The 23679-nt window shown below is 45.6% G+C and overlaps 2 protein-coding genes across 2 annotated transcripts in view; one reads left to right on the top strand and one right to left on the bottom strand.

Annotated features, from left to right (window-relative positions):
* The first annotated feature begins 1465 nt into the window (after window positions 1-1465).
* LOC131285110 (aquaporin-like) lies at window positions 1466-6317 on the top strand. Its single transcript, XM_058313968.1, has 4 exons — window positions 1466-1822; window positions 5393-5650; window positions 5721-6017; window positions 6102-6317. Exons 1-4 carry the CDS (start codon window positions 1466-1468, stop codon window positions 6315-6317), a joined length of 1128 nt encoding a protein of 375 aa, XP_058169951.1.
* Window positions 6318-7391: 1074 nt separating this feature from the next.
* The window catches only part of LOC131287910 (protein groucho-like), a 36523-nt gene continuing 20235 nt past the window's right edge, over window positions 7392-23679 (bottom strand). Inside the window, exons 5-16 of the mRNA XM_058317004.1 lie at window positions 12280-12417; window positions 11945-12199; window positions 11773-11877; window positions 11595-11688; window positions 11437-11526; window positions 10544-10723; window positions 10282-10453; window positions 9937-10186; window positions 9584-9842; window positions 9329-9493; window positions 9034-9233; window positions 7392-8936 (exon numbers count right to left, since the gene is read on the bottom strand). Of these exons, the coding sequence (XP_058172987.1) occupies window positions 8829-8936; window positions 9034-9233; window positions 9329-9493; window positions 9584-9842; window positions 9937-10186; window positions 10282-10453; window positions 10544-10723; window positions 11437-11526; window positions 11595-11688; window positions 11773-11877; window positions 11945-12199; window positions 12280-12417 (2016 nt within the window). The 3' untranslated portion in view covers window positions 7392-8828. The remainder of the gene's footprint in view (window positions 8937-9033; window positions 9234-9328; window positions 9494-9583; window positions 9843-9936; window positions 10187-10281; window positions 10454-10543; window positions 10724-11436; window positions 11527-11594; window positions 11689-11772; window positions 11878-11944; window positions 12200-12279; window positions 12418-23679) is intronic.

The raw sequence follows: 23679 nt of genomic DNA on the forward strand, positions 1-23679 counted from the left end.
TTTTGGTAACTTGCTGCTTGGGTAACTTCCGAATATAGTGCGCAGATAGTATTTCATCAACCTTTTATTTGAAAAAAAGTGCGCACTATACTCGATAAAATACGGTAATAATCGTTTTACTACAAAAAAAAACTTTCATATACATTTTCCTATAAATTTTAGGAGTTCAGTTCACTATTGTGATCAGCAATAATTTACCAATTATAAGCAAAAAGTTGGTTCAATTGCATCGATTAGTGTCAAATAAATGAATAAAAATTTACAAACGCATAAGAATTTGTTTTGGAAGCAGGAAAAAAACGTGCGAGAAAAAACTCGCTAAGCCGTACTATTTCTATCCGCTTGCTCGAGTCAAGGAAAAACTGTGAAGGGGTAAATCTAAACTTGTACATATCTGTTCGTAGCGACCTAATAAACGAACTTTTTTTAACTTCAAATAACGATGCACAATTGCCACAGTTCAAGCCCAAGAGCTATACAACATTTTCAGTTGTCAAGGTTGTTGAAGCAATGATGAGAATCAACTGTCTCGATAAACCAACATAATTATAGCCGAGATAAACAATGTAAAATCATATCTTTGTATTAAGAACCTTACAGATATTCAAATTTGAAATTATTCAAACTGAAAACAGTTAAGGAAAATCTTTCTGTTTCCGATTCCACATCCATGAATGTCGTTATTTGTTTGGGTGAGTATGAGTATGGGAGTACATGTGCTTGTGTTTCAGGAACTCATTGAGTTACTTTCAAACACTCGTCTCACCACTTTAGCTGAAAGGATAGTGACTACCATTTTTAATTCGAACTGTTACGAACATCAACACTAAAGTCTCAAATTGCACACGCAACGCACATCGGCCATTTTTTCGTCTGACTTTCTGATGGTTATGCAGCTTAAATTGAACAAGAATTTCCCCCTGTAGCATCAAACAACACGAGTGAGAAGAACAAAATCTTGTCTGGTACGAATCTAGCTTCAGTATTCCAAACAAAATCTACCAATCGACGCAGTACGCCCGAACCGGATGGTTCTGACTGGTAAATAAACACATGTACAAGGCGACGCATTAGAAACTGTGCGGTACGCACGCCACACTTTCCATCAGCGACGTGCGACGGAAAAGCGATCTAAAAATATTCCAGTAGTTCCAACGACGACATGTCCCGCGTTTCCCGCGCGATCTCCACGACTGTGAGCTGCGCTGGCTGCAAAAACTTTTCTGCCCATTTTCCATATGTAAAGTCGAACATATGTTCACCCCCCGTGGGCGATGCGTTCGGCTGTGATTTCGAGATCAGTTTCAAATCAAACCCGACCCTTGGCTGATCCTCACCGAGACGATACGAGAGGATTCTCGTCGCGAGTGAAATCCCTTTCGCGGACAACCGAACAACCCAAGTGCATTGGGTGCTAAAGTGTTGGTAGCATCGTGTGTGGTTCTTTGACGCCAGCGTAAAAAACATGGCGCTAGTGCATCCAACGCCAGGGCCCGCCTGCAGAAACATCAACACAGAGGCGACATCGACGACCACCACGATGGCGATGCCGATGGCAGCGACGACGACGACGACACCACCGAAAGGTGCCACTTATCAGCAAAGGCGTCCGCGGCGCGACGGTCCTTCGGTGGCATCAAGCGCCGACGGCTATCAGTGTACTCGTAGCATTGCACCCGCAAGCAGCCTAAGTCGCAAGTCGCCGGCGCATCAGCGATACCTAGTCCCATCCACTAGGCCCTGTACCCCGGAACAGCAGGTTCTTCGTGAACAGTGCCTTCTGCTACTGCCGCGTGTTAGCTTTCCATTTGCCCCGTTTACGGTGAGTGTGCAGGCATAGTAGCCAAAAACTGGAGGAGCGCCCTAAATTCTGTGGTGTTCGAAACATTGTTGAAATGAGTTTATCAGTTAGTTTAATAAATCGTTACCACATGGCACGGGTCGGGTCGGAAAAACACCACAACCCGTACGTCACTAGCGACTGCTTTTTCTCCTACGCCAAAACATGTGCACATTGGCAGTGACTTTGTTTTCCCGAAAGGTTAAGAGCAGGCGAACGATTTACCCAATTACAATTCGAATCGCCACGTTTTTACCGATGGTGAGGTTCATTCCCGTACTTGCCCGGCTGAGCTATTTACATTCGGCCCATCGTCACAATGTTTGCCACCCGATGACCCCCATCCAAAGGCCACGACGATCGTACACTACCGACACAGTGGACCGGTGGCCCTCGAGAGCGTTTAAATTGCACTTCATGCCAGCGAAAAACAACCACCGAAGAAAACCCCCGGTGGCAAGAAAACGCGCGTACCTTTAACGGTCAGAATGTGTATCCGTTTCGATTTGTCGAGAGTCGAAAGTTCAACCTGCCAGCGGATTGTGGGATCGCCGGGTCAGGCCCCACCCGGGTGTCGGGCATTGCAACCGCTTTTCTTGATACCAACGTGATACATTTTGAATGGTGACGTAGATTTGCGCTGAAGGTGATAAATTTATTCCTCACCAGACGGTGCAGCGCGACAGCAAGGATTAGGTGTATGATCGAGTGCCATACATCAGGGGAACGTCATTGCAAACGCCCAATAACAAAACACAATTCAATGCAAAACGCTCAAAAGAAGTACGTCCATCCTCTCTAGTAACCGCATGAACATCGGTTTGGCGGGAAACAAAAACATTACGCAAACGCAAACCTCTTCTAGTTTGCGCAAACATACGCTGGACCTGTAGTTCTGGGTGTGTTAAGTGAACAGATGGAACGACGATAACCCTGCAAAGGTTAGCTGCTGATATCCAATAGTGAACGTCCGACGGTGATAATGTCTCCCGTATAAAAAAAAACAATTCTTCACTTTCAATGCCCACCGACATCAAAATAGTGCTTGTTTATTTTTGTTTCGAAGAAGTTGCATCAATTCTTTAATCTTAGAAAAGGGCGATTTCCAAGAACGTAATCCAGTTACGTAACCAAAATACAAGGCTACCAAAATACAAGGTTAAAGATATGAGAAGTGTTCATTTTATAAAATCATTACATAAAAAGATGATCCAAAGGTGACAATCTACATACTAAATGAAGTTATTTTGAGATGGTTTCGTAAAATCCACAAACAACAAGTTTAATTCCATACTTACCGTTCAATTGATGAAAACCGCCATAAAAGTATGCTAGGGACATACTAGTAATTAACAGAATTTCCCTAGCTCATCATACGAAACGTAGATATTAGTTAACGAAGAAGTTCGACGCTAGTCACTTTAATAGATGAAAAGCAATCGGCGCGCGTGACAGGCAATCTGATTCTGCGATCGGGTTGATGTGATTACGATTAAAAAATACCTCGGATGTTCGATACACTTATCGCAGGCGCACCGTCAATCCGGTTGCCGTTGCCAGTGATGTCACTACGCGAATGAAAGCTACGTAATTCCATGACAACCGTTTTCGCGCATGGCATGCAGCATTCCAGTTGTAGTTGAATGAATTTAAAATCACAAAATTATTAACATGACTTGTACTAATGGGACGAGATAGGAGCGCCGTTGTGCTGTTGCTGCGTGGGCCATCTTTCAACCGGAAAGACTGCTTCATTCAGACTTTGTTGTTGTCGATGCTTGGCAACCGGTTCAAAGAACAACTATACAAAAAAATTTGAACCGATCTCCCTAGAATTCTGTTTTTCATTCTACAACTGATTGAATTTGGTTATCAGTGGAAGCGAGAGTAATTTCTATATATAGTCCGGCAGCTTTGGCGTAGATGCGTTGCCGGGCCTATCTGGCATCCAGGATGCGATTACGCAAGTAGGAGGTCATCTTTCTGGTTCAGCGTGTTCAGCCTCGAAACGCCACTCATCAATAGTGAGGCGCTCCAGATAAGCCTCGGATCGTATTTAGATCGGATGTTCTGTTTAGCTCAATTAAAGCTACAAGCTGCGCTGCTGGAGCAAAACAAACATTCATTTTTATCGATCCCCTGCCCTGAAGATCAGGTTGCGCTGGTGACGAGCCCTTCCAACGCGTGTAGGCACTAGACGTGTACTTGTCCTCGCCCGCCCAAAGCGCTTGTCCCGCCCGCTCAAAGGTCGAAGTAAAAGTATTTCTTGTACGACGAACTGATAACGAACCGATATCTCGGTAGGTCGAAGTGATTTTTGAGATAGTCCTTCGACACGAGGTTCGATAAGCGAAGAACACAAGTATACAATGCTTCAGCGCAAGAAAACAACCATCCAAGGGTAACAAAAAACACAAATCTTCCCACCGGTCAGCAGTGTGCACATGCTCAGATGTTGCAATCATTAAGAGTATCATGCCGGTTTGCGCGGGGCAGTGGAAACTGGGCAAACAAACGTTGATAAAACTAAGCGTTCTTCAAATATTTTACGCAATCTCCGGTAGCGTACAGTGTGTACGAGGTTTCATTGCCCATGTGCACCAAATACAGGACGATAACACAAGACTGCGGTAGAGCGAAGATGATGCCTTGATACGCCACTAGCCTCACGTGTGTAAGCCCTCACGTATTTAAACATGCCTTTATATTTGATACTGTAGTGATACACAACGATATGCAGAATGCTTAACAAAAGCTAATGCGTCGTTCTATACTTGTGTAGAAAAATATTTACTTAACTTAAGAACTGCTTCACGAACGATATTCAATTTTTGTTTTTAGTTAAATCAAAGTGTTAACATATTTAGGATTACAATTTTTAACATATTCAATTTAATTTATTCCCATCGCTTAGGATTTATTTTACTATGTTTTTTACTGTTATTATGAGAGGTTGACGAATCATAAAATAAAATTTCCCTGGATTATCATAAAGCTTAAAACCAATCTATGGCCAAACACTGCGAGATTAACCTCTTGCTCCATTTGAAAATATCGACCAGCTTTATCTCTTATTAAATGCACTTGTCGTCCATCACGCTCTATGCCATACGGCATATCACTTCAGAGCGAAAAAAACTCTCTTGAACTAGTTAAAAAAAACGACAACATCATTTTGGTTAGGGCTATCAATTCATTGCCTATCCATAAAGAGATAGACTCTTAAAGCGTAACAAGAAGCAGCGCTGTCTGCTACCAATTGTAAAAACACCACACCTTGCTCGTGTGTGATAAGAATGGCGTGATAAGAAACGTTAATTGCTGTCATATAAGACTGAAATCACGGCAGGAAAAATCCCGACTGCCTGCTATTGCCGGGAGGAGCTTCTACGGCACGAATTATCGATACGTGGGACTGTAGCGGAGGACATAATTTACACAACTGCCGCAACAAAATTTTTATATCGGCAAATCTGAAAATAAATGCACTTTTAACAAACATTACATTGATACAGTTGGATGACATTATTTTTCACGCACATCTTATTCCAGCACGCCACAATGAATAAATCCACCCTCGATAATATTTCCGTCTTTCTGGCGGAGTTGATCGGTACCGGGCTGCTGGTGATGCTCGGCTGCATGGGATGTGTGAATGGGATTGGTCACGTACCGCGCCATTTTGAGCTGGCAATCAACTTCGGTCTTATCGTGATGATCATCGTACAAATCTTTGGCTGCGTTTCCGGCGCGCATCTGAATCCGGCCGTTACAGCAGCTGCCTGGGTGTACGACCTTGTCTCGACGAAGGTATTATTTGAACTGATTTACAAGTTTCCATAACCGGTAATTAATCGTATCGCTCTGTTTCATTTCACAGATGGCCCTGGCGTACGCTGCTGCTCAGTGCATTGGTGCGTTCATGGGCTACGGTGTTCTGAAAATGTTGACCCCGGCACCAGTGTTCGGAAATGCATTGGAAGGTGGCAAGGCTGGATTCTGTGTTACGGTGCCAAACCCGCTCATCAGCACCATGCAAGCGGTCGGAATCGAGTTTGTTGCCACAATGGTCCTGATCTTGGTATGCTGTGGAGTTTGGGATCCCCGAAATGCTAAGCATCATGATTCGGTAGCGCTCAAGTTTGGTTTCACCGTTGGAGCCCTCGCTGTGGCGGCCGTAAGTACCTCCACCGATCTCGCACATTTGCACTGACGTATGCAGTCTAATTTTCGGCTGTGATATTTTCCTTGAATTTCGCAGGGTCCTTACACAGGCGCAAGCATGAACCCGGCCCGTTCTTTGGGACCCGTTCTGTGGAACGGTGTATACAACGCCCACTGGGTCTACTGGGTTGGTCCGCTTAGCGCAGCCTTCCTGACTGCCTTCGCATACAAGGCCGTCTTCCGGCGGGAAGTTCCGGTAGAGCAGCTTAATCACGAGATGGCCGCACTCAACACTGACAAATCGAACGTCTGATCGCTTGTGCTCCACTGAACGCTGCAGCCTGCCAGCAAGCACATCTATACAAAGGTACACACTAAATTCTCAGAAAAGGAAATCTTGTGCTCCGGTCAACCCACCAATGGGTTGAGATTAACCAGTTTCGTAAACTCACGCTAAAACGTAACTCACAGCATCTATGTTTGTAGTTTTAAGAAATATTTCTATTAATAAACGATACTCGAGGCTGATATCTAACCTACTTCATCCTGCCGGAAATGGTGTCTTAAGCAAATAAATCGGAACCAACAAAAAATTAGCTGGAATGTTCGAAAATAGCTTCAAATAGAACGAGCTTTAGAGCCCGGGGTGGATCAAAAATAGAAAGAAACCATCAACTTTACTCAGTCGAATATGTTCTTTGTGTTGAACATAGTTTTAGTGATTATGTTTGAGAATATTATTGAAAAATGTGCCACCTGTTTGATGCATTGTAGACTCCCAACTGTTTTCGGTTGGATTATCCGCTATGTGAGTTATTCGTGATCGTTAATTTGGTTAGGAAGGAAACACCCTTCTGAATGTCTTTAATGGTCCAGCCTTGAACGTACTTCATATGTACTGTGCAGGAAAGTTTCTCCAGATTGTAAGCAGCACCCATACCCAAAGGATGCTAACATTTACCGTTGGCGGGTTAAATATAGCATACCCCACGAAGAGACAGTGCGGGTGCATTTTTATCACTTGAGCATCAGTTCTATATACCCGATTATTGTTAATCTTACAGTTCTTTAATTACCTAAAACAACATCAAAACATACGTAAAGTAACATTTGATTATTTAGCCCACAACCTAAGTGGAGCATTTGGAGGAATTGGATATGTGCAACGGATGTCACCGAGTTGCAAAAGTCGAATGAAGATTATGCTACAACTTTTTTACAGAAACCCTATGGAAAAATATACCAAAGATGTCGAAAAATACCTTTCAGTAGTTGTGAATATATAACTATATCCTCCCCCAAAAGGTTCTCATACGATCAATTAAATGAAAAAGCCATCTTTTTGTTTTTACTGTTTTCTTATTTCTTCATTTAACAGCTTGTTGGTGAGAAAGCCGTTCGTCCGCACTGTTTTACTTAACCTTAGCTTCACCGTACACTTAAGACTTAAAAATGTTGTGGCTCTCTATTGTTTTCCTGCATTCAAGTTTCCTTCTCTCTTCTATATTACAAAATAATCGAGGTTATGGGACACACGCTATCCTCCAGGGCTCGATGCGCACCGTATCAAAAACGTGCTTACGTAAAGCTATATTATGCAGCGCACAAGAAAAAACAATATGAAGAAAATGTTCAAAGACATAAACATAATACACAACTGCAACTGCCAAAACAGTTAGTTCATGTGTTTAACTGTGGGCGTTTTTTTTCTGTCATCGATAGGTGTAGAAATTATCCCTTCGTTTAGAACGACTCCCGCTATTGGTACAACCCACATACAAACGCCATAGAAACTTATCTTTTTTTGTCAGTCTAAGCAGAATTCAGTGAGCGTATTTCCCATTTTACTATCTCTTTTCCTGCGGGTATTTCATTGTTTTTTATGCCTCACTTTTGCTTACTTAACACATTAAGAGAATTTCGCGAAAAAACATTCGCAAAACTACGCTAACTTCGGTGTGCTAAGATAATAAAGAATCAATCCAAATCGGATCGTTGTACCATCGAACTAAAATTCCACCCTCCATGAAACAACTAAAAGCTTCATTGCTCATAGACTTTTAGATTAAGCTTTAACCAACTACGTACCACCGTTCGACTAAATTCAAATTTTCATACGCAAATTGAATATAACGATTACCGAATCGAAATATCTCCGTCAGCAACATATTCTATGCTTCCATTCGCGTACAAATTATCTCTGTTTTGCTTCTATTCTTCTCTTTCCTGGGATTCCGCGCCCTTGCCTTGCTTACAATTCTATACACTTATCAAACACCGCGATGATCAATACCGAAGAACCCGGGAGCGATGTAAACCCCCATCTAACATATTTAGGTACTAGCTTTTTTACAGATGCTGTCAAACAAAGTTCTCTCCTCGCTAGTGCCGCTGCCGTACGTTGTGCTCTCCAACGACCTTTCTGGCCTCAAATCACGGAATTTCGTTGTTAGTTCAAACATTAAATCAAGAAACCAGCTATATCATCTAGCGGAGTATATGCGTCTGTACAATGTTGCGATTTTGAACGGATGTAAACAATGAAACAATGATGTCAATTTGCCCCAAGTGGTTAAAAATGCATTCTAAAAATCCAACTCTTTTCGTTAATCGATCGTCGATTCGATTTCTTCTTTGATGGAGAGATTCACGGTTCAGTCAAGAATAGGCTAAATGTAGAAGAAGCTCTGTGGATCCGAGACAGGTAGAGCACAACAGCAGGGCGATGGAAGAAAACACAAACTAGCACAGCTCCCACCAAAAGAACAAACACTACTAATTTACATATTTCTGTTGTTTTCAGCTTTGCAATTCCCAACTAGGCTTAATAGATTACTTCGTACACGGTAGCCTTCTTATCTCCCGATCCCGTCACGATGTATTTATCATCGGCCGAGATATCACAGCTGAGCACGGAGGATGATTCCTTCGACTGCAAGTGAATAAGAAAAAAAAACAATGCACGTTAGCACATAAAACTACTCGTAACAAACCGCAAAGCTTTCTTGCTTCCTTCCATTCATTCCTACCTGGAAGATCGAGGCACCGTACGGTGTTCTCCAGGCGTTGAGTAGGTTGTCTTTGCCCGTCGACACGAACCACTTGCCACAGGCAGCAAACTTCAAGCTCAAAACGCAGCTCTCGTGCAGATGCAGCTGATACTTGTCCGGTTTGGTAGCGTGTAGCACTTCCACGTTGGAGTTCTCCATACCAACAGCCAACCAGTCACCTAAGGGGGGAATAAAAATCACGTACATAGGGAAAAGAAATGTATATTAAAATACTGTTCTTTTAACAGCAAATCGTGTGGCACACAATTCTTACCCGTTGGACAGTAGCCGAGTGAAAAGATTTGTGAACTGAAATCATGTTGCTGCAGCTGACGACCTTCCCGGAGGTCCCAGGAGCGCACGGTATTGTCCAGCCCACCCGTCCAAAGCTTTGTACCATCAGCACTGATATCGATACACGATGCACCATCCGTATGTCCTAAAACGAAAGAAAACAAGTTAATATATGAAGATTTTATAAGTATGTTTTTTTTTTTTCAATTTTGCCATCGTTTTCCTCTTGTCTTACCTTGGAACTGTCGCACAAGGGTCTGGTTTTGGAGGTCCCAAACGGCAATGTTTCCATCGGAACAGCACGAAAAGCACACTTTGGAATCGGGTGAGATGGCAAGCGCGTAACAGGCTGGCGCATTCGAGGTTAGTTCGGCCTTTATTCTTGGCGTCGGGCTTGCCAGGTCCCAGATCGAAAGGTTGGACGCTTCACCGCCAACGATTAAAGTCCGTCCGTCCGGCAGTAATTTTACCGATCGAATATAGTTGTCCCGTTGCTGATATTTTAAGACAGAAAAAATGTAATAAATTTTTTTTTTGTCTTACGAATAACTTCCAAACGGCGCTTGTCACTCGGTATTTTGCACTTACCAAACAATCCAACTGTGACACTGGATTCTTATTTCCCGGCTGCGAGATATCCCACGCCTTCACACATCCCTTACCACCCGTGTACACGTATTTGGTTGGATTGGAGATCGTCACAGCGCACACCACTTCGCCATGATTGAGGGAACTGATTTGACGTGCGTGACGGGGAATACCCGGCCCAACTAGGGCATCCTGTGGAAATGGCACTGGTTGCATCTGTCCTTCTGCGTTCACGTGAAACGAATAAGCTCTAAAAACAAAACCGAAACCAAATCACAGGACAACGCTAGAGTGTGTGAAAGTTATCCGAGGCCGAAGGCTAAGTGAAATTATGCTGCTACTTACGGTTTTCCACCGGGAATGCCGATCGGGCCGATCGGTGCACGCATTTGCGAATGTGGATCGAACGCCAGTGGTGCTCGCGCGTAGTTGTTGAGCGAGTGAGGCAGGTTGTTGTGGACCCCTGGGCCGCCATATGCAGCTGCGGCAGCAGCAGCTTGCAGGTCATGTGGTGCACCTGCAAACAAAATAACAACCAGACAAACAGAAATTTAATTTAAATTGTTTCAACTACACTCCCGAGCACACTCGCTGTGACGGAGCCTACCATTTAAAGGACCGGCTAGGTACGGTGGATATCCGGGATTTAATACTGGCGGTTTGTTGACGACTTTCGGAACACCGTTGCTCGCCACCGAATTCGTCGGCGTGGCTGGTTTGGCGATCGGTGTGGTCGGTTTGTCGTCCAGTTTCTTATTCGATGGTGTCGATGCATTCGATGAAGTTCCTAGGAGGGAACAAAAAGAAACATTGAACACAGCTTAGTCAAGTTAGACCAAACAAAATAAAAAAAATGCAATATGGCGTTAGCCTTGTTCCGCACAATAAAATTGTACCTCAATTCAAAATGGAAATGAAAATGACAAAAAAAAAACAATTCCCAATAATACTTATATCTCGAATCCACAATTGTTTCACAATAACCTCATCTCAACAAGGGCCATTCAGCTTCACCAGCTAATCACAGTTATTGGTGCTTAGCTTCATAAACTTCAAATATATTTAAATTTGGAGGGTCACAATTTGGAAGCTTTTGATTGCTATTAGTCAATTCCCACTTGGTCTTGAAGCTAGAAAAATCTAGCCAAACATTAGTTTTTGCAATGTAGTTTACACGAGTTTCTATGCTCTTTTTTGTATAAAATGGTTTCGTCTTGGCTACTTTTGTTATACTTCTGTAGCGTAAGTGTTTTGTATGGGTTTCGGAGCACAAAGAAGGGAAAAATGCACATGTAAATTCTTCTAACAGCCAAAGTCAGATTGAAACGATTTAGCCAGTTTGTTGCCATGGTTCAGTTGCTTCTTTAGAATTTGATCTAATTTATTCTTTCAGTGTCTGAATTCATATCCACTGGGAATTCAGCATGATATTTTCTAACATCCTACTCAACGATCCACATCTGAGCAGATTCAGCGTGTTCCATTATATATTATTCTTACCTGATCGCGGCGAATGCGTGCCGATGCGATCACGATCCTGTACGTCCAGCTTTTTCTGCATCATACCATTTTCCCGTGGAGATGCCGTGCCTGTGACCAACGAAAATAATCTGATGAGAGCCATGCACAATTTTTCTCGAAGGAAACCAAATACTTACCATTATGATGTTGATTCGGCATCGGGCTCATTGGATTGATCTCGGATGCATCGTCCACCACCAGATCTTGGTCTGACTTTTCACCATCGGACTGCTGGACAGAGAAAGTAGAAAACAAAAGATAACATTATAGTCCAAAGGTTATCACCTTTACACCATTGCCAAAATGACTACTTACGTGTCCCATGTCCTTTTCTTCTTTTTTCACTTTCTTCAGCTCGTGCGTTGATTCGGGTGTCCGTGGGCGATACTTTTCGCGATCGTTGGGAGAAATTGAACTTCGCTATTTAGACCAGAAAAAGAGTTAGTTAATGGCAAGCTAGGTGAAAGAAAAGTTCAAGCGATCTTACGTGTCGATCGTCCAATGGCATAATGTTACTGTTGCTGCTTTTTGACTCTTCCGGTCGGTGCAGTTCCTGTTTGTTGAGAATCGCCAACGGATGTTGCGGTGGTGTACTGCCGAGGGCAAGGGGACCTCCGAGCGCCCCCGGGCCGAGGCTGGGATGTGGCATACCGACCGGAATGGGTGGAGCACCGTGAGCACCCGGGATTTGCTGTGCGTGCATCTGCTGTAGCAACCGGGGCAAATCGGGACGTTGTTGTTGCTGTCAGGGTGGCAAATCAAATTATTATTAATCCGTTTTATGAGGATCACCATCTTCATATCCGATGCCGTTCAACTTACCCCAATGACTGCGTTCAGTTCAGACATTGTAATCTGCTTCGCTCGTTCAACAGCGGTTAGGACTTGCTGCTGGTGTTCTTGCGACAGAAAAGGTACGATTTGCGTTATGATTGCATTTAACCTTTTGGATATTTCCGTCTGGAAGTAAACCAAAAATAAGAATATAAGATGAATGTACTGGTTTCGAATATGATTACTGATTAATAAACCAATTTCAAAACCTTCTTACTGTTTTGTCGGTTTTATTTTTCATCTACAACAATGACCAATATGCTTCTTCTTCTTCTTTCGCTATGCGAGTCGGGGTATATCCTCCTACGCTAAGTCGAACGTTTGTTCCCTTACTCGTAATCAGAGGCGTACCGACTCTGTCCGAACTCCTATGAAGGGGCTCGTCCTTTAGGACCGGCTATAAAAGCCATATGTCCACCCGCCGTCCACGGGAGGGATAATTCCTTCCGTTGTCAGGACACAAGAACTCGTGGTCCGCTTGATTGACTCAAACAGCACGAGATGTGCGGCAGCTAGGGTTTGTCTGACGTGAGCTCCAGCTCGGCGTGACCACGCGGTCGTGCCGTAACCTTACTTTTCCGCTAACCCTTTCAGGAAACTTGTGCACTGCTAACCTCCGCTCTGATTCACTACCGAACTGGAACTGATGACCAATATGCACATTACGTCAATAAACAATAAATAAGCTTCTTTATGTCATGCATCTGACGATAGTCACTAGTACCCTGACCATAAATACGTGTTTCCCATTCCAATTCTCTACCGCTTTTTGATCCTATTCTTGATTTCATTCTGCAACAATAACACAAAGCCCCAGAACCGGACGTCGTAGGTCACGCTCTAAATGCAATTTGATAAATGGCGTGTGAAAAACAACGATCATCCCCCGGTGCTAGTTTCCTCCTCTCTAGCGATACATAAGACTGTCCCGGGACCTCCCGGTATTCCGACGACGTTCAATCGCATACGACCATTTGTAGATGATGGACCATAACTTTTTATGTCTTAACCGGAGATACGGTGGTGGAGCTTAGGGCAAATTGGAGAGACCGGGGCACACACCACGTCTACCGTTTCGAGACATCGAACTCCTTTCGACCGCAACGACCAAAGACGTGCATCAACACACGATCGGTGCCGCTATCAGAAAGCACACCGGGCTTTCGCTCTACCCGACACGTTTCATTGGAATGCCAGCGAGTGACACATTGCCATTGGTTGGTCCGCAAGAATGTAAAGCCCCGGGAGAAAGGAAGTGGACACTCTTCCATTACCATTCGCTGTTGCGCTGCAAAGATAAACAACGAAGAAAAGCAAATCCGTCCTACGGCCGTCCAATACCTGCTCCTCCTCGACGGCCGGTGTTAAAGCATCGTGGGGGTTTGTGCTTTTTTGTGGCATTTTCTCCCAATTACCCACTGCGCCACTCCTGTTAGCCTCGAGGAAGGTAGGTTGCCTTATTCGTCCCCCCCATATCCGAGAGCTCGACACATACCCCACGAGTTCACGCCAAACGTCGGTGGATGCATTTTAAATGCAATCCACGTACCGGTGCTGCACACACGCTATCTCACTAGACCATAATCAGACGGCTCGGACCAAAAGGATGCCAATTGCTGTCCGGTCAACGGTGTACGCCACTACGTCTTGGGAGGACACGCTTAGGAGGAGACGCGGTGGAAAATCCGGTCCATATAGCCCGGTGCCTGCTGAGTGCGCGCACGGGAATCTATTAATTTCACATGTTTGCTTTAGAAACGTCGTCGTCACTGGGAAATGACGACACGGCCCACTCTCTTGAGGAGAGGAACTCGCGGATTATTGCCCCTGTCCTTGTTGTGGTTGAAAATCGTCGCCGTACAAAACCCGTCGTTACGACGTCCATGTTGTGTCTAGTTCAAAAAGGCGCTGCTGTAAAAGGGCTCAACGCAATTGCACTTTTCCGTGACGTCTCCGACCGAACAAGCGATCAGCAGCTCAGACGTGGTCATTCGTAGTCGCATTCGTACTTACGCTCGTACACATTGGCCGACGACGACGACGACGACAACAACGATATGCTGCTTGGAGGAAACTCAAACGCGGAGCAGGTTCTCTCGGTGGAGGGGAAAAATGTTGCTTTGCATTTAACTTAGGAGTCATTATTGCATTATTTATGTGGCTTTGCCACATGTGCACGGAACCGTGCAAATGTCTCGCAGCGTCTGTTGGCTGCGGTGCAAAACGAATGTTTACTTGAGGCGAACTTGCCCAAACAGCGCACCGAGCCGTCATGCCGTACGCACCACGACAACACCTCCCCTCGTCTGCGAACGAAGCAAGGAGTAGTCGAAGCCAGAAAGCCAATCGGCCGGCGGCCCGACATCCAAGACGAGGCGGCAGTAAATTACGATGCAAGACAGTAGCAACTGCCGGGAAATAACAACATCACCATCATCATCATCATCATCATCAACACTATCGTAGCAATGGCAACAGCGTTTCATGTTTGCCATGTTTCGTGCAAAAGTGACACCGTCCAAACACACGCCGATGTGGCTAGAAATGGGAGCAAGAGTACGGAGACATTGGCTGGCTACTTGCTGCCGCTGCTCTACACCATCAATATCATTACCGGATGGGAGCTGGGAGGGGGAGGGGAGGGACCGTTGCATTCCCAACGGTAAAGGTGCGCCCCGCGGCCGACAAACAATCCGACCAAACACGCCAAAAAGCGAAGGGGAGCTCTCTCGGCGCGAGTGGCGTCGGGAAGACTGATTGAGTCTTAAGTAGCTACAAATTTATTACCAACCAGATTTAATGGCCCTCCCTCCGGGACCCGCCCCCCTAAGTGCCACCTCCTCCCTCGCGCACCTACCCACCCTATCTATCATTGGTCGATCTTCTCTGCTCGGTGAAGCGCACGGTGGGGCTCAACCCGGACCGGTTGCAGTTAGTTAAGTAATTCGATCGCAGATTGAAGGCGATAAACTTTAGCGCGCGCGCGCTCGAGTTCGCGCTCTCTCTCTCGCTCGTGATCACACTGGGGTTAAGACACTTAGTCACACTTCTCGGGGGCACTCAAAGGAGACAAGACGGACGCACACACCGCGCAGCACGCGAGATGCGAGAGGGCAGGAGGGGGAGGGAGCCCTCACAGCGGTAAAGTGGTCTCTTTGTTGATATTATTATGGCCGCCCCCGTTTGCGAGGGGGGAGGGGTGATGGTACGCCTTTGAGTGGCGGTTTATAATTCAACCCAGGAGTGGATACCGTTGCTGCCGGTGGTGGCGGTTAAGCTTTTCAAGCCTTCAACGGTATTCTAAACGGGCAGGCAGGCAAACCGTAGGAACCACTCATGCTCTTCAGCTTGGAGGTGGCAATGGCACGCCGCACGCCTTCGCCTTTGCTCGTGGTACTAATTTATGATACGGTCCAGCGTCCCCCCCAACTGTTTGCCCCAAGGGAGGGGGGGGGGGGGGGGGGGGTGGGGGTTGTAATGTTTGTTTTTCACCTCAACACACACACACTCACACACACATGGATTGAACGGGAAGAAGGGACGGTCAGGCCGTATAAGGTCCATTAGTTTATGTTATTTTTTACTCCTTCCAGCCAATCCATTCCGCCATCCACCTCACCACCACCACCACCACCACCGATCGGTGGCATAAAATTGAAAATAAAATGTGATCAAAGGTGGTAAATTTACATCCGCACTAATGCTGACTTTAATGCGCCGGGACACGACGGAACGGAAAACGGACGGCGTTGAAAGTTTACAGCGCACGTTAATTGGCCTCCGAATGGTGGACTTTAAAAACGGCGCCCTCACCCAGTGGGAGACGTACATCAAGGTGGATTACTTTTCTCATACTCAACGGTCCCTCCCCCGTCGTTCCTTAACCTTCTTCTTTCCAGTAACGGGCAGCGCGTGAATGTAGTTAAATTAAATTTTATCGTTTTCGCGGATCATGCAAGCGCGGATATACGTATAAGGTGATGGCAACATCGGCGAACAAGATCTTCGTATGGCCAGGAATGGTGAGCATGGTTTCGAAAATCCTTTAACGACACTTGCTTTGCAATTCCCCCGCCGCTTGAGAGCCGGTGGACATAAAAAAATACATGCATAAATGCATTATTCAGCCACAAGCGATCACAACGATTACGGGTGAACCGGCACACAGTTTTTTTTTTTTAACAACTCGTTTTCCCCCGCTAAACTCAAGTTCCCGCAAGAGGTTTATTGAAAGGCAATTCCTTCGCCCACTCTGACAATTATAACTTTTGACACCAATTTAATTTTATAGTTCCGTTCATTTAAGCCACACCACAGCGTTCGAGGTGAGGGGCGACGCCACAACACATCACAGAGTTGGCACAACACTGTAGAGTAGACCCGTGGTGGCCACGGCTTTCGACAAGGAGGTTTAACTCGCACCATGCAGTGACACAGCAGACATGGGCTATGTGGACGCGGTAGGCCAACAAGCAGCAGCGTAAAAGTTAGTCGTCTTACTGGACCGCCGTCGACCCCCCATCAGGCGCCACCTCCCTCGCTCCTCGCTTGGCACAACTCGCAATTAGTGCGCCCGATGATCATCGACAGTCGACACCATCGACGACAAGCCACAAGGGCTACGTTCCGGCGGCTCCGGGACGGTAAAACTAGAAACAAGAAAGCATACACACCCTGTCATGTACATGATGCCCTGTGCTCTCTGTTAGGGCCGAGCGAAAGGATGCGACCGTTTCGACCGGTGTGTGTTACTTCCAATCTTCTTCAACGTGTTCTTGCTCCGAAGAGCGACTTGCCGGGGGCCCAATGGGCAGGTAGGTAAGAAGGAAAGCTATTGCGTTACAACCAGAAGAACTTAACATGCCCACTGCCTACAACACACACACACACACACACACACACACACACACATGGAGCAACACGGTAGAAAACAATGTTTGTCTTTCTCTTGTTTTTTCGCTTCTTAAAACTGCTTCCCAGCACGAGTGGCTACTGGCGGTTGTAAGGCCCGGAGTGGACACGCAACGAATGGACTCTCTCTTCTGCTGCTTCTGGACTGGTTTCGAGTCAAGAGTAACAATCTCAAAGCAAACCCGGTCCCCCGAACCTTCTTCCACCGACTTCCTTCCGTGGCCGCACGATGGTTAGAAAGGACAACGAACAGTAGCACCTCAACGTGCCGCCGTCGTCGTTCGTTCCTGCCGTCGTCCGTGTGTATTCTTTACCGAAAGGTGTCATATGTTCAAAGGCATGAAAACGAGAAGCACAAACATTCCCCGGCCAGTAAAGCCAAACCGGCGAACGGGAAGCTCCTACTGCGAGCAAAGTTTTGCAAAAGGGAATAGGGGGAAGGGGTTGGTGGAACTGCTTGTACAATTATTGTGGTACATGAACCTACAATCGCCGCCAGGTGAGGGATAGGGCAAAGAAGGAGAAGAGACTTAACAAGCTAAAATGGACGTACATCCTCTGCTCTGGTCAGTTACGTGGAAGACCTCGCACATATCGGGTGTACACAATCCGCTAAGTTAATAAAAACAATCTACATAGCAAGAGAACAGGAAAGCTAAATTCTTTTGAAGTTGACAAACTGTTGAATGATTTTTTTTCTGTAAGCTGCTCGTTATAGATTAAGTTAGTTATCTTTGACACAAAGTAGAATTATTTACCTTCATAAATTAAATTAAACAACATACTACTGCATCCAGAAGCGCTTGTGCAGCTGTTAGCTTCGATCTTTTTCGAACAACCCGTTTCTGAAAAACAGATTTGATCTTACAATGTCAATTGTGTGTATCAAGTTTTGGCACTTGATAAATTTTGATATGATAAAAAAGTTTCCTTTTTTTCCACTCAACGGGTTAGAAATAAACATAGAATGAAATAAATTAAGAAAAGTTTAGTATCCCAAAACATTTAGATCGGTTTGTAACCACATGTTTCATTGTGAAGATAGAGATATAAAGACAGATGTAAGGAACTTTTTATAAATACACGGTGTTAAATAAAATTTTCAGCAGCTTACATTTTTTCTCCGGAAATTAATTGAGCTTCTCTCGAGCTAAGGCAATGATTAAAAATCCGTCTAGAATAAAAATTTCAGCAATTCTTTTCGATAGAAACCGGTTTGATTGTGGCGAACCTAAACTTATCTTGAATTGAAAAATTGCTGCATATTAATATCTATTAAAAATCGTTTATCATTTATAATAGATGCTGCCTAGGCTAGGCTGGAGAAAAATTATAAGTAAATTTCTTTGACACAAAATATACAATGTAAATGAAAAATTCAAACATATTGAAGCGCTCGAACTTTGCGAACAATATTGTGCCTTTGGGGACATGGAACGAAATGTAAAAAAGGCACATTGCCGTGTCGCTGCATAATGTAAATCGGTTGGGCAAGTTCTCTTTTGCCACTTGAAAAACTATGTATCCAAAAGCAAAATACATCATACAAGCCCCTACCCCGCAACGTTCTGTTGCAAGCGAACGGTGGAAGAGACCTACTCTTCTCGAACTCAAGTACAAGAGCTCCACAAACAACAAGGCACGCTGGACGACACCACCGTACGGGATGCAGTTGGGCGAATGATGATAGTTTTGCATGGATGATAGTCGTCACCCGGAAGCCACATCATCGAAACAGTGGCGGGAAAAATGTTGAAAATATAAAAGAAGGGAGAGAGAGAAAAAAAAACTAGGTCAAGCTAAACGTAGTCTCCTCTTCTCGTGCTTGGCGAGAATGATGTATCAGGATCGTACGCCAAGATGATACATTAGCAAACACACGAACCCACCACCCCGTCATGCACACACGTTCGTTGATAAAGTCCTACATACGGTTCCGGGTGTGTGTACAGTGTGTGTTGGAGTGTGCCTATAGATCGCCTGTGGATTCCGGTTCCATCCGGAAGAGCGTAGCACAAGGCCCGATGATGGGCGACAACCGAGCACACAGGGGAGGTTGGCGGAGGAAAGTGAGATTGAAAATAAAAACCACACAGCTATTTGCCAACGATCTGAACGGAGGATATGAGTCGCTGAAGGACCTTCCCGGATGAAGTAGAGTGTTGTGCCCTGACGTTGGCCACGCTGCACGTTGGTAGAAACGGAATATCCACCAGCCCACTCTGGCCACAAACATTCCTAATGTGCATCCACCGTAGTATCTGTGTGTCTGATTCCTACCGGAAGACCAAGGACAGTATATGGTGGGATGGAATCGGGGGAATCTAAAGCCTCGTTCATCCGTAAACGAGTGAACGAATCGAACGGGATACACATCCCGAGATATTCCACTGCTGATGGGCCACTCCACCACTAGAGGCATTCGCTTTCCTCCGTCGTTTCGAGCACTCGAGCTCAACGTCACGAGATTCAGGACCCTCTCGCCTCTCTCCTCCTGCCTCGATTTCCTTCCAGCGTCTCTCATCAACTCACTAGAAGTGGTTTTGGTATTTTTCATTTTACCACCCGAAGCCGGATCTTCCACCGGATCCCCTAGTACGATTCCTTGCCCACCCCAGTGTGTGCAGCATGGAGTTGAGTTGGAAAATTAAGCTTACAAACAGAGCCAGAGAGAGAGAGTGAGACAGTGGAAATGAACGGAATACTACACATTTCCAGAGATGCAAAAGCCTTTCGCCACTGAACTCGGTTCGTCGTCCCACGGAACAGCTCACACACGTGGATAACATATTCAACTACCCCTTCCGCTCCGTCGAGCACCTTCCCTTCCGCATTCAGCAGAATGGCCATAAACTACCAGCCATGCACCTAGCACCTAGTCTCTGGCATTGCCGCCGGTCCGGTCTCAGCTCGTGTCGGAGAATTGATGGTATTATGGTAGCTTGTGTGTAGACCCTGCTGTGTGTCACACAGCGATGTTTGGGCAGAACAAAAACTATCTCCTGAAACGCCGATGGAGGAGAAGGCGGGGGAGGCAGGAGGGGGGGGGGGGGGGGCTTCGGGTTCGGTTTTTTGGACCAACAACGACGACGACGACGACGAACAGTACACCGTACACCGTTCCATTGTCGACGACTCCCAAACGACGTCGACGACGACACCCGTCGAGGAGGGCTATGAATGAAAACGAAATAAACCACCAACGGGTGGCGGTGGTGGTGTGGGGGTTTTGTGGTAAGAGCATAAAATAGTTGGAACCAACGGATTCTCCACACTACTCCACCACCACACCACCAGCAGCCCATCGTTTGCTCGCACGTGGGACACAGGAGGGTTTGAGTAACTATGTAGAACCACCGCAGCTCTGCGGTTCGGTTGACCGCATCATATAGGATACAAATATGACCGCAGGAGAAAACCACCACCAGCCATGTGAGGGGGGGAGAAAGAGAGGTGGAATGAGGGCCGGGAGCGGATTGTTGTGGTTTTCTGCACAGAGCTAAACCCAGCACCCGTCGGGGCTGCTTGCGAGTGTGTGCCATTCCGCACATTCACCACCCGTGAGCGAGAGAGAGACGCATCCGATATGAGGTGGAGGTTCTGGAAGTCAGGATAATGGCACCGCTTTTTGGGGCACGGGGATAGATTCAGCCCAACGGTAGGCGACGAAGCGGTCTCCGGAGCGAAAGAGGTTAGTTTGGTTAAGATGGTTTAGATGGTGGTTTGGTCGTTCGGTTTTGGTCGTTCAGGCGGTTGACCCGGAATTCCCGGTGGAAGGGAAATGGGTGGTAGTAGCACGGCAAGCGGACTACTCTGGTGGAGTTAAGTTGCTCATCCGGGTGTGGATCCTTTTTTTCTATATGACGACGCTCGCTCGTTGAACCAACGTCGGGGGGGCCAAGAAAGCCAAGAAGCTCAAGGTACTATTTTATTCAAGTAGAAGCGGAGGAAAGGACGACTCCTTCGATTTCTCCCAACATTCCTTGGGAGACTCATTCGCTAGAGCTGCGTCTAGAGGGTCGTAAAGTGTGGCGGGAGTTCCCTGCGCCCGCTCTTCTCCAATTCTTGGTGGAATATTTTCAGAACATTCCAGACGCCCGACACCGAATGCTTCCATACTGTCTTCCTCCGCTTTCAAGGCACTCGTCGAGAGCAACCGAGAACCGCCGGGATCGATGTTCCGGAAAAGGACCCTCCAAGCGTTCGTCAGCGTTCTGAGTGTTTCGCTCAAGTAGCAACGCCACTTTTCGGAAAGGAAGACCTCCAGCAGCTTTCAATGCTTCACATTCTTCGCCTTCAGCACCGCACCCTCACTGAAGGAAAGGGTAACTTCTCACTTCCGGTACGCATCAACTCTTCCTCCTTCCTTCCCTTGGCGGAACGCAATTGAGAAGTTTCACCGAGCCCATCTCTCGTCGCCTCGACGTCGTCGTCGTCGTCGTCGAGATATTTCACTCAACGCAAGAGAGAACCGAAAATCAGGACTGGTGGCAGCCGGCGGTGCGGTGTGGTAGGAAATTTAAATTGTTCTCAGGCGCATATCACCCCACGTTCTCCACCGATCGTCGCAGAGAACTTCCATTTACATTCCCGTTGGAAAGGCGCGGTGTGTATACTCGACCCCTCGGTAAAAACAAGGGGGAGAGAATGTTACAGGAACTACACCTATTAGCACGGTTGGGATGCGTCGGGTTGAATTTGATGAGATGAAAATAGGCTTCCCTGGGACACGGCTCGTTGGCCACAAACACACACACACACAAACACACTCACTTCCCTCCTTCAAGGCAGGTTGTTGGTAGTGTCGCTTCGAAAAGGATATCCCGAGTCTGGTTAAAGTTTGCAGACGAATACTGACGATACAAGCGAGGAGAAGGATATCTGTTAATACCCCCACGGGGATAAGGAGATTCCATTGTATCCCTTGTTTATCTCGGTACAGCTCGGCTCGTATCGCCCGGAAGGACAATGCGGCCAACCACCACCAACAGCTCTCCCTGCCTCCCCGCCGGTTCTCGAGTTATATAAATTACTCCGACAAGTTTACAAGCGCACCGACGTACGCCACAGTCATGCGGAAATTTATTTTATTCCCTCAGAAAAGGGTCCCCCGCCTAAACCATACGTACCGAGGCCATTCGTTTTCCGAGGAAACCACAAACTCGCCACTAATTAGATCCATTTTTAGATGATTTCGTTCTATAGCACAAACTGTATTCTTCACTGATGAATTATTCCACACGGATTCAGGTATCAATTTAATGTTATTACGGTTTTTGAATGAAGTTCTAATTTCATTTAGTTAGAGATTTTTTTTTTAATTGGTATTTTCTTTTACAAAATACCATTCAATTGAATCAAACCGAAGATAATGCAAACACTTAATTTTCATAATAAATTAATAATTTGAAAACATAAAGTGTTGCAAAACCATAAATGGGAACATCAATATAACTATTGAATTTGTCAAAATGTTTTATGATCAGTTGCTATTGCAAGTTTATGAGCAAGAGTTAGTAAAATTGCTTTTGCTCAAAATTACCCAAAGTAGCAGCAGAAAACTAAGACAGAAATTTGGAAAATTTTGCAGGCAATTGTTGAAGTGTGGCTCGCTTAAAAAACGGACAAAATATTACAAAAGGTTGAAGATTACGATTCTCACTTAATGATTCCATCACTGAAAATATGTGTTTTAGTCTGTTTTGACGCTATCGCCTATCGAAATTAATTTGGATACCACAATCAATTCGAGAGATTAGTTATTTTGTGTTTGAGATTTTAATTCTCTTTCACCAAAGAAATGTTGAGAAAAAAAAAGAACAAATTGGAACCTAGTGTAAACTTCGCTTAAAGCTCCACGTGAAGAAGACTATTGACCACCGGAACCAACACAAAATAAAAAAAAAAAAACTTTGTCCATCCCTGAACCGATTACCAAATTATTCAAGCAGCCCATTTAACTGTTTATGCTACCACTAACCCATTTATCTCCACTGGGTTTCACTCCTCATTTAATACATGTGCATCTCACTAGGCAAATCCCTCAAGCTATTGCACCGCCGTTGCCACTCCATCCTTCCGCTGTTGTTGTCGGGAAAACGAGCATAAGCGAAACAAAACTGGCAGTTCATTTCACGGATGAGAAACAAAACCTTCCCCCCCATTCCTTCTTCTCCAAAATGCATCAACTATCAACTAAGCGAACGAACGAACGAGCCAACCAACCATGTGGTTTAATTTTCCAAATAAAACGAAAATCGACCGAAAACGCTGGAAAACGGCAGCTAATCCAGTTGAGTTCCTCGATCAAATTAGCCCCCCGCAGGCAGTGTTTTGGATTCGGCGGGGATCCCTCCATGACGCTTCCTTGCAAGGCACGCAATAAAGCATGCACCACCGCTACTACGACTCCTCTTCTCGAAGCAGGGTAGATTTGAAGCATAATTTCACATTTGAAACCGGCACAATGGAGACCAG

This window comes from Anopheles ziemanni, chromosome 3, assembly GCF_943734765.1.
Source record: "Anopheles ziemanni chromosome 3, idAnoZiCoDA_A2_x.2, whole genome shotgun sequence".
In the NCBI taxonomy this organism is placed as follows: Eukaryota; Metazoa; Arthropoda; class Insecta; order Diptera; family Culicidae; genus Anopheles; species Anopheles ziemanni.

Coding starts and splice junctions, on each gene's coding strand:
- LOC131285110 (XM_058313968.1), top strand. CDS start 1,466: ATGGCGCTAGTGCATCCAACGCCAGGGCCCGCCTGCAGAAACATCAAC. Junction 1,823..5,392: donor TTCCATTTGCCCCGTTTACG/GTGAGTGTGCAG, acceptor ATCTTATTCCAG/CACGCCACAATGAATAAATC. Junction 6,018..6,101: donor GAGCCCTCGCTGTGGCGGCC/GTAAGTACCTCC, acceptor TGAATTTCGCAG/GGTCCTTACACAGGCGCAAG.